Raw genomic sequence first — 12200 nt, forward strand, 5'->3', positions numbered from 1 at the left:
TCGAAAGGAGTAATTGCTCATAGTCCACTGAAATTTTCAAAGTGGCAAAAGTTCGAGACACTAAGCCCATAACATATCTTCTGCGAGGTACCAAAGATAAAGAGACTTTTGGCGTCTGTTATGAGTATCAATTGCAAAAGGTTAAAAAGTTTAGTGACATCTATCAAATTGTAAAAATATTAAAAACTCATATTCACAGAGGTAAGAAATAGTTACTTGTTCGGTGGCTATGATACAACTCTGATTTTTATTATTGGATCTGTGTTGAAGATATTGACAATGCCCAATGATTTTTATGTAATATTCATGTCCAACGTTTCTGATCCTCTCTACAACGACTTGAATACAACAAGTGATTTTTTGACAAAACTCTCACCTGCCATCAATTTTGACGGTGCATATGAAGTAGCTCTTGTTGACTGTATTCTCAAAATACCTATGACATCCTGAGAAAGGATCGTGTGTATAAAATAAAAGTTATACCATTCAACTGAACTATGAATGGGTTGAGCTATGCCGATTATGAATTAGTTGAATCATTTAAATCCAGTGTATATCCACATGTGAGATTTAAATATATTAAATATGATAATATGGGGGATTTGTGTCGTACAATCAATAGAAAAATCTCATATCGTCGGAATGGTACATTCTATTTTAATTATTCATTGGAATATGATAGGATTTACATTAGCTCACCCGTTGACACTGAAATAATTGTTCCCAATGATAGTTCGAGAAATGTGTCTGACTTTACACACAATATAACCAAAGGGAGAAATGTTGTCATTATTTATGGGACCGATAAAGAAAGTTTTGCTCACCTTCCAACTGGCTATGCTATGAACTCTTGCATATTTTTCCAAGCATATTTCTTAGAACAGTGGGGGTTTTGAAAATAAATTATCCTGTATCTACGTGCTGTCTAATAAAAAGAATCCATGAACTTGTTCATCACGATAATATAAAGCATCTTCAATATGTTCCTGTAAACACTTCATATTTGGAACTCTGTCGGTTAACACTAAGAAATGAATTGGTTGATCCTCTAGCAAGTGCAACAGGCTTAGCAATGATTACTTATCATTTTCAACCCATTGTGAACAACAGCACAATGAACTAAAATAAACAATAGGATAATTCCGTTTGTCTCTCCTTATGTCTATTACTATGTTGGTGCTTTGAGTCCACGTCAAATAGGCAATGGATTGGACTACTCCAAGGGACGTACTACAATGTCTGGCTATGGTCTTGATAGCAGGTTTGCTAGGCAATTTTGTTCTGTACTACCCCTTGCCAGAAAATATCTTGTACCTGCTGCATCAAATTTTGCTGCCTCCACACTACAGGACTGGGGGTCGGGCAAGAATTTCAAGGAGAGTGTTAAGGAAAATATTAGATCTTCAGCAAGAGCCGTTGCCGAGAAACTAAAATCTCGACAAAATTGTGAGGGATTGAAAAGGATGCGTTCGTGTCATTCATTCATCAGTGTCTACCTAGGCGGGAAGCAAAGGAAATCAGTAAGCACTTCGAGAAATAAAAGGACGAAGACCAATAAGCAGTAAAAGAAAAATATTGTTAGATAAAAGAAGGATTTTTTCTCTTAAGATGACTTATCTCCCACACAAGGAATCACATCCATTAATCAGTTTCTGATTGAATCTATTCAATAATGAAAATGTTGATGCCAGTGTCAAGAAAGGCTAATATGAACAGTTTCATCTCCACGAACACCTCTCTGAAAATATACCATTTCAAATATTTTCCAATAAAGACTATTTCATTGATTTGTCGTCAAAATTTATTGATTTAAATATTGTTGTGAAGAAATAGTCAGATAATACAACTCCAACTGCGGGCGACGGTCTCTCCTATTAATGCTGTATCCTACACACCCTATTCAAACAAATTAATGTATTTATTAATGAAACATTGTTGAGTCCTGGCAATAATTCATCAAACTATGCAAGTTACATACAATTTATGATGATGACACCAAAGGCATACAAGGAGTTGAGAGGACAATCATTGGGCTATGAATATCGATCAGGTGTTGATACTGACGGTGAGTTGACTCTCACTGTTATCACCTTTCTTATAAAGCGGCTTAATTAAGGTTTTCCTATAATCGTTAGGTACTTCTTCTTTTTCAGAAATCATATTCATAATCTTCAGTAACTTAATTCTAATCTCAGAGCCACCATATTTAAGAAACTTCTTTACAACCCAATCAGGACCTGGAGCCTTATTATTTTTTAATCCTTTTAATGCTGTCACTAATTCTTCTTTATAAAAAAAAAAAATCTTCCTTCACATCCAAGGTATCACAACCTTTGTCATTTTCCTCTATATCTTTTCCTGCAACTTTATCTTGGTTTAGAAAATTCTCAAAATGTTCCGCCCATCTCTCTTTAATTCTTTCCTTATCGCTAATTGTGGCCCATTCCTATCTTTAACTGGGACTAGTCCAGATTGACCGCTCCTTCTCAATTGATTAACATGCCAGTGCAATATTTTACTATTATGCCTTCTAGCTGCATCTTCCAGATCCTCGATAATTTTATCCATTGGCTCCACTTCACACCTCCTTAGTTCATATTTTAATTCTTTCTCCACTTTCTTTACATTCCTTTTGTTTTCGTATGATCTGTCAATCAGATAATTCTTATACAAGTCCTTTCCCCTTTCTATTAAACAAAAACCTTTCTCTCTTGTAGCCTTAGCTGCAGTTCAAGCTTTCTTCCCTACAGCAACTTCACAATTTATTTTTATAAAAGTATTCCAACCATCTTCTTATTTCTACTGACCAAAACTCTAAAAGACGGAATCTTGATATCAATAGATACATCAATAGAATTGGCTTATTATGTTGATTCCAAATATATAACATTCTATTAAGTATAGTGTTACCCATCAATAGCTACCAGCCTCAGAAAATTTTCCTTTTTTGGAAAATACCAGCCTCAATTTTCCAAAAAAGGAAAAACATCCCTTAAAAGTCAAGGAATCTTAATGAAAATCCCACCATCAGATAACAACAGTAGGGTTAGAAAACCCTACTGTTGAGGTTTCAAGCTCCCGTCTGAAAAAAAAATGGAATTTCGCATTTTTGTCAGGAGAAAAAATCGTCGATTCGTGTATATTTGTTTTTCCCAAGGGTGATCGTAACCAACCTATAGTCCTAGAATATTGGGAGAGTGCTCATTTGAACGGACATTAAAAGTTCTAGCACTCTTTTTAGGTGGCCAAAAATATTGAAGGGCAACTAGTCTCCTCCTGGACCTCTTTTCCCCAAAGTCGTCCGATCAAAATTCTGAGATAACCATTTCGTTCAGCATAGTTGAAAGGTCCAGTAACTTATAATTTGGGGATAAAATAACCCCAAACAGCCCCTGGGAAAAGATCTGAAGGTCTTGAAATTTGCCCATTGTATACCTAGGCGATAGTATTTGTTATTGAGAAGTATACAGACAGTTTTTAGGGGGAGAGGGGAGAGGGAGAATTTTCTGCTAGGAAGAATTTTCACAGGAAGAATTTCAGTCGGGAGAGAAGTTTCCAGGGGTTGGACTTACCAGGGGAAATTTTACGCTGGGGGAAATTGCCGAAATTTCAATACGAAATTCTCCTTATTTGTCTTACTTTCTCTTTGCCGACTCAATTTTACATGTGGAGATGTTAAGGGGAATTACCCAGGAAAGTTTTCACCGGTTTGGGGTTGTCTAGAGAATCTTTCCCTAGGGGGGGATTTTCCACGGCAAACATTCTCCATGGGGAGTTTTAAGCGGGATAAATGCTCCAGGGGGGATTTTCTGTGGAAGCAAATTTCTACTAGGGGGGGGGGGATTTGTGGGGAACATTTAACAAAAAGAGGGGAAAATTTACGGCATGATTTGAAAAAAAAGAAGAAATTGAAGTGTTTTTTCAAATGAAAGTGTGCTAAGAATTTTTTTTTTGCCGAAATCGTCCGCATAAAATTTCCCTGAGGGAAACTTAAGGGAGAACGTATATGTCTGGAGGGAATTTTTCCAGGGGGGGGGTATTTTAAGGGGAGGAAATTTCTATGGAGGAATTTTGTGTGGGGAGAAGGAATTTACCATGGAGCGGGAGCCAGATTTCCTGCATTATTTAAAAATAATCAGAAATGAAGTTAAAAAAACAAGTGTTTTCAAATGAACTTAAAACGCACTTAAGACGATATCAGAACTTAAAACGAACATAAATTATCACATATATATATATATATATATATATATATATATATATATATATATATATATATATATATATATATATATATCACACACACACACACACACACACACACACACACACACACACACACACACACACACACACACACACACACACACACACACACACACACACACACACACACACACACACACATATATATATATATATATATATATATATATATATATATATATATATATATATATATATATATATATATATATATATATATATATATATATATATATATATATATATATATATATATATATATATATATATATATATATATATATATATATATATATATATATATATATATATATATATATATATATATATATATATATATATATATATATATATATATATATATATATATATATATATATATATATATATATATATATATATATATATATATATATATATATATATATATATATATATATATATATATATATATATATATATATATATATATATATATATATATATATATATATATATATATATATATATATATATATATATATATATATATATATATATATATATATATATATATATATATATATATAAATATATATATTGGAGGTTGCCCTCTCCTCAATACCTCACTCTTTGGGCTAAGTTCTTTTTTAACTTTTAAAAAGGCTTATTATTTGAATTAAATCCCATGATTTGTGCCAAAAGTGGTGACATTATTATGACCAGTATCATTAAAAGATATACTTAAATGTTATATATTATAGTATTCGATACTATATTATGCATTTCATTCTTACATGTTATTTAAAATTCCCATAAATTTTTGTCCGCAATAAAACTTTTAATATTAAGATAAACAAAAATAGTTTTTCATACCCAGCTTGTGAAAAATCAAACAGATCGTTGTAACGAACTGTAAGTAAGGAGCAAAGTATAATCACCTACGGAACAAGTACTGATAAAACTCTCCAAAAGTGACCCGGCGTACCTCAGCGCTTCTAGACGCAAAGTTCTGTACTACTTAATCGCTCCAAGCCAAAATACTTTGCTCCGAGCCAATAAATTATGCTAGAGCGTGATTCAGGCGACGAGTGACCGGGAAAGTTGTATTGAATTGTGTAACTACGGTATTTAGTTGCCAGGTTCGCATAGGTATGGAATCGTCTCCGGGGACGTGGACAAAGTGTCACTTTTTTGTGTGGAGAAGATAGGTTTTGTCAGTACTTGTTCCGTAGGTGATTATACTTTGGTAAGGAGCGACTCGGCTCGATAATAACCGAATCTCTAAAATTGAAATTTTAATATCAATAGATACATTAAAAGATTCAGCTTATTATGCCGATTCCAAATATATAAAATTTATCAATTTTACTGTTACCTATCAACAGGTACGAGCCTGAGAAGATTTGCCTATTTTTTTAAATGGAGGGATACACCCCCTACAATTAAAGGAATCATAATGAAAATCACACCATAAGATTAAGAGCGCACCAGAGAACCCGACTGTAGAAATTTCAAGCTCCTATCTGCAAATTTGGAATTTGGTTATTTTGCTATTTTTTGCTATTATGCGTGTTTATTAATTTTTTTCCCAGGGATGATTGTGTCGAAAAAAACTGTCCTACAAGACCGGGAGAGGGTGCATTCGAACGGAAATTAAAAGTTCTAGGTCCCTTTTTAAGTGACCAGAAAGATAGGAGGGCAACTGGGCCCCCTCCCACGCTAATTTTTTCCCAAAATTATCTGATTAAATTTTGAGATAGCCATTTTGTTCAGTATAGTTGAAAGATTAAATAATTATGTCTTTAAGTGTAAAATGACTCCCTACATTCTGTGGGGAGAGGCCTCTAAGTTATAAAACTCTCCCATTGTTTACGCATAGTATTTGTTATTGGGAATTATACAGAATTTTTTTTTTGGGGGGGGCGTCTGCTTGTTGTGGATTTCTATAGGGAGAATCTTCCTTGGGGAGGGAAATTTCTATGGGAGGGGGGAATATTCCAGGGGAAACGTTACACTGGGGGGATTTGACAGAATTACTAAACGAATTCTTTTTAATTGTCTTACATTCTCTTTGCCAAATTTTTCATCTGGAGGTGCTCCAGAGGAATTATCCAAGGTTTTTTTTCTCGTATGCTTTGATTTCCGGGAAATAATTTCCAGGGAAAGGGGCTTTTTTGAAGTTGAATTCTCTACGAAGAATTTTTCAGGCCAAATTGTCTGCTAGCAATTTTACAGGGAGGGGGTTTTTAGCGAAGATAGAACTTTCAGGAAGGAATTTGACGGGGGGGGGGGTGTACTCTACTTTGGAGGAAATTTCCAAGGAGGATTTTTCCGTGAGGGATAGGGGTGCACTTCATAGTGTTCGAGCCAAATTTACCGGCATTATTTGAAAAATGAACAGAAATTGTTATATACGTGAAGGGTGGCCCCTCCTCAACACCTTGCTCTTTACGCTAAATTTTGACTGTTTGTCCAAATTTTTTAAGAGCGTCTACTGAAACGCAGGAGCCGTTTAAATAGAATAGGAAGCCTTCTTTGAAAGTGCTAACAGCTTTAACGTCGAGAGTAGTCCCCGAAGCCGCACCGCGCCAAAATGACGGCGGCGAATGTGTGATTCAGTATCGCCGGCGGCGCCGAAATTTTTTGGCAGCGCGCCGCCGATTTTAGACCGGCGGCGCGCCAAGGCGCGCCGATTTTTCTAATTAAAAATAATAATAAAAATTTTACGTCACCAAGCACGTTTAACCTTGATTTTACTAAGGATTTTCAAATGGTTGGCTAAAAACAAACAGGAACAATATGAAAAAACAGAAACTTTTTGGGGCATGCGGACAGTTTTTATGTTCACAGTCGATCAGACCCAGTAGAATTCTCGTTTTTATCCACTAGACCCAGGTAAACCTATGTTGTTAAAGGAAGTGAAAAAAAAAAATAAAAACATCGAAAAAACACTGTATACAAATAAGATACCATGGCTTAACAAAACCAACAATTATAAATCAGTGGTTACATCACTTCAGTTAAAATTGCTGCAAAAAATGACAGTGTTTTCACTCTGCCTGGAGCCATTGACCTTTTTCAGTCACTATCAGTCCTGTCATGCTGAAAAGCTATTTAGCTGGGGTATATTTGGCTGGTACAGCCAGAACTTGACGAGCGTAAACTGTCACTCGCGGGATCTGATACTAGTACTGGACCTTGGGGTCCCACAGAATGCCGCAAATGGGCTTCTTCTTTGTATCTGCTGAAATAAGTTGTTTTATAAGGGAGAACAAACCTGCACCTTCACCATAGGGCTCCTGCGCACTACACTACAGGAGGAACTAAACTGCACCTTTACCCTCTTTTCTTATCAACACGGATTAACCCTCCGAAATTCTTTTCTGAAAGAAGTGGTCAATATATAACGTTTCAAGTCAAAGTTTAAGGCTACTTCAACTTCAGTGTGCTCTGCTAACTATGCAAAAAAATGTAATTCATTTCTAAAGATATATTTCTATACTAGCTCTAGATAATCTACCAAGCGGGAAACTACCGCAAATCAGCATCGATAAATAAATGAAACCTAAAACGAACAAAAATAACAATAAATAACTGAGTCAAGCTCCAAACGAGCAGAAATTAACATAAGTTGGGCTCAAAACCCCCTATGCCTTCCCAAGGCCAGAACAAAATTTTAACTTTACTGAAAAATATAAATGTTTTTACTTTTATAACTTTAATAAATCAAATAATATTAACATTTTGATTACTAAATATCAGTATATGCATATTAAACTGACAATGCATATTCATTTGTATTTTTGTCAGTGAAGTACAAATTATGTTCTGGCCTTGGGAAGGCATAAGGGTTTTGAGCCCAACTTATGTTAATTTCTGCTCGTTTTGAGTTTCACTCGGTTATTTATTGTAATTTCTGTTCGTTTTGGGTTTCACTTATTTATCGATGCTGATTTGTGGTAGTTTCACGCTTGGCAGATTATTTGACTTTAATTTTGCTCATTTTTGGTTTAATGGAGTTCTTTACTTTTCTTTGAAAAAACTTATTTTTTTGAAACACTTTTTTTAATTAATTTCTGGTCCTTTTATTTTAACATAGTCTTTTTAGGGAAAAAGAAAATCATACTTCAAATCTTTTCTTTTTTGTAAGAATTTATAGTTTGGCCTGCTATTTGTATGCTGGAAAACAATTTTCATCAAAATTTAACAACATTGACCCTTATAAAAATCTGGACACAAATAATAGTGTTTAATTTAGTTTCATACCTCCTCTAGTTGACCTGAAATGGAAAACTTGATAACATTCGCAAAAAAATTTGTTTACTTTCTTTGATAGCTTGGATACACTTACGCTATTTTGATTTGGTCAAATTTTAAGAGCAAAAGAAGCCCTGAAAGTTTGAACAAAATACCCTCAGTCGTTCTTGGGATACTGCTGAGATGCCTTATTGGGAATTAGCATAAACACAGTGCATTTTGATTTAATCTTAAGGCAACATTTACTTTTTAAACATAAAGGAAAATTGGTGGGTGGGCGTGGGAGGGGGATTAGTTTTCCTCCAATCACTGTCGACAATTAAAAAGGACATCATCCCTTTATATTTTCAATCGAATGAGCCCTTTTCGAAGTTCCTACGACAACTTCTTCGATACGAAGTGCCCTGGTCTAATCAACAACAATAACAAAAAAATGATACATTATACCCACATCGATCTCTACTATAAAAATGTCAAGCCTTCCAATCACTTTCAATTATTAAAAAGGGTACTAGGCTTTTCGATTTCCAAACTAATGATCCCTTTCTGAGTTTCTACGATAACGCTTTCTATAAACACCGTATATGCCCCCAGGGCATACATTACAACCCTTACCCTAAGGGATGCGAGGGTGGTTGTCATCCTCTAAGACCTAATTTCCAGAACTTTCAACTACGTTAAACAAAATGGCTATCTCAAAATTTTGACTGTGTGTGTTTCGGAAAATGGTGGGCGTGGATGGGGTGGTAGTTGCCTTACAATAGTTTTTTAATATTAAAAAGGGCATAAGCCACTCCAATCTCTAATTGAATGAGCTCTTTTTAAAGTTTCTAAGACAATTTCTTCGATGTGAAATGAACTGGTCTAAAGGAAAAATAATAAATAATAAAGTGTGCCAACATCGTTCTTATATACCTCCAGGGCATAACTACAAAACCCTTGCTCTAAGGGTTGTGGGGGAGTAACCTCCTCAAAAAACATATTTTCTCTCTGGAAATCAGTTACACTGAACAAAATGGCTCTCTTAAAATTTTGATTGGATGTGTTTGGGGAAATGGTGAGAGTGAAAGGGATGTTAGCTGCCTTCCAATTACATTTGACTATTGAAATGCGCACTGGCTATTCGAATTTCCAATCGATTGAACCCTTTTCTAAGTTTCTATGACAACTCCTTCGATACAAATTACCCTGGTATGGAAAAAAAAAATAAAAAAATAGCACATTGTGTCAACATTGTTCTTTACTTAGACAGCTCGATTGCGCTGCCTATGACAACATCCAGAATTGCCTAATGCTCTTTTACCTACCTCTTTTCATCCGAAAAATCAGAAAAAAAATGAACAGAATTTTAAAGTGGAAGGTAGAATTTTTGTTTCAAGAAAAATTTCTTCTTCTCCTTCCTATGAACCGATATACATGGCGAACCCAAGATGACAGTATTTATTTTTAAGAAACAGATTAGCCGCGATGACGGTTGAAGCCCGGAGGTCGATATCGATAACCAAAAAAGAGAAAAAAACGGCGGCGTATTCGTGACGCCGCCGCCGATAGAATCAGCGGCGGCGTCAGCGCGCTGATGCAAGCTCGGCGGCGCGCCGCCGTTTTTTTTTCGGCGGCGCGCCGCTGATTTTCGGCGCGGCTTCGGGGTCTAGTCGAGAGCAAGGTATTGAGGATGGTGCAACCCTTAGATCTGCCGAAATTAATATGCAAATTTCGCTTTAATTTTTCAGACACAGTGAGCCAAATTCAAACCTGCATTAGTTGAAAAATGTTCAGAAATTAAACAAAAAATTTTTTTTTACTGAAAGTAAGGAGCTACATTAAAACTTAAAACGAACAGAAATTACTCCGTATGTGAAAGGAGCTGTCCCCTCCTCATCGCTTCCCTCTTTACGATAAAGTTTTCATTGTTTTAAAAAGTAGAGTTGTGACAAAGAGTCAAACTTTAGCGTAAAGAGTGAGGCGTTGAAGAGGGGACAGCCGCTTTCATATACGGAATAATTTCTGTTTGTTTTAAGTTTTAATGTCACTTCTTACTTCCATTAAAAAAACTTGTTTCTTAGATTTAATATTAAAAAGCGGTTCCGATATTCCTTTCCTTATTCTTATTTTCTTTAATTCTTATTTAAATATAATGTCCAATTATCAATGCGTATCATCAGTGTCTTAAGGACGTTCAATACCAAAAATGTCATTTTAGAGTTTCAACATCGGCTGATAGTCTCAAAGACAAATGACCTATTTGCAAATTTTCGCAGCACCGCATGTAGCTTCCGAAGCAATTTCAGTAAAAATTGATGGGATAACTTAGAGGTGTCAACATTTCGAAAAGCTAACGAGAGGCTAGTTTAAAACAAAGAAAACCTATAATCTCTTACTAATTGCTAGCCAAAACACTGTCTAATCAATGTACGTATAACATATATAATGCGCATAATTTAAAGTAAAAAAATGGAAGCTTGATTGAAAAAGAAATTACAGTATTTCTTATATTCATGCATTTGAAATGGCATTGATTCATTGTTAATGAGTTGGGATATTACTTGATCACCCAAACCAAATGTTATAAATGCAGACAGTCACAACAAAGGAAGACTGGAGAGATTGCTTCCCTATACGAGTTAATTAGCTGGGAAACTATGCTTCATTGTAATTGGTTTCATCTGTTGACGCATTCTTATTAGCTAATCCTATTGTTCCTTACATGTGTACCAGAAAAGGGACAAGGCCTTTAAGTGACTTACCTTCCGTAAAACAGGAGTGCTTGTCTTGGTGAAGTAAGAACCCATAGTAGCAGAAGCATGAATAGGAACCAATAGAATTCCTGCATTTTTGACTGCAAACAGGTGAGTCCAAGTGGCATTCATCAATATCTGGAAAATATTAACTTGTAATTTTGATAATTGGCTAATGCAGCCATACACCCTTGGGTTTATAAATAACAACAGAGAGTATCAATGTGAGATGAGCGAGCAAAATTACCGCCTCTTCCTAGATTTTAGTCCAAATAGGTATCTGGAGAATTTGGCGAAGGTAAACAGGAAGAGCGTGCGAAAGCAAAGGATCGCTCACCCTCAGCCCCCAATCGCACTTACTGGTTAAATGCCAATGAAATGGAGAGCGCCGCCAAATTTAACTTTGAAGTATGGTGCCTCAACCCTTAACTTTGCACTTAATTCCCCTCCCCCCAATTTTCTAAAAATATCTTAATTTTTGTTTTTTTTATTGAAAAATATCCTTTTTAGTTTAAAAAACAAAAAAAATTGCCCTCACGCCCTAATTTTGAAATATATATACCCCATCCTAAATTTCCGTGAATGGGCAAACTTGAGCATGGGAGTCTTAGTTTTGCATGTATTTTCGTGAGCTCTTTGAGCTTTTTCGTCAAAGCCACGCGAAAAGGTTTCTTAAGGTGATTGAAGTAGCAGGCAAAGGGCAAAATTAATAATTTTTAAGTCTGATAATCTGACAGATGCGCATCCAGGATTTTTGTTCGGGGGGGGGGGGTTACTATTTTTTTAAGGGGGGCTTTACATAACAAACCTCAAAAAACGCATACAAAATTTGTTTATGTCCATTATTGTTACGTTTTTACGAGTCAAACAAACATTTCGGGGGGGGGGGGTACTCCCCCCTCTGGGTACGGCCTTGTAATCTGAACTTATTGATTTCACCCTTGATTCCATCATTCTCGT

General features: G+C 35.3%; 1 protein-coding gene across 1 annotated transcript in view; it reads right to left on the reverse strand.

The window, feature by feature from the left end:
* yl (Putative vitellogenin receptor yl) overlaps positions 1–12200 on the reverse strand; it is a 492935-nt gene that overhangs the window by 239896 nt on the left and 240839 nt on the right. The window contains exon 9 of the mRNA XM_089106682.1: positions 11250–11378. Within this exon, the coding sequence (XP_088962808.1) occupies positions 11250–11378 (129 nt within the window). The remainder of the gene's footprint in view (positions 1–11249; positions 11379–12200) is intronic.

The sequence above is a fragment of the Artemia sp. Qi Xiang Cuo genome, chromosome 21 (assembly GCF_049724085.1).
Source record: "Artemia sp. Qi Xiang Cuo chromosome 21, ASM4972408v1, whole genome shotgun sequence".
NCBI lineage: Eukaryota > Metazoa > Arthropoda > Branchiopoda > Anostraca > Artemiidae > Artemia > Artemia sp. Qi Xiang Cuo.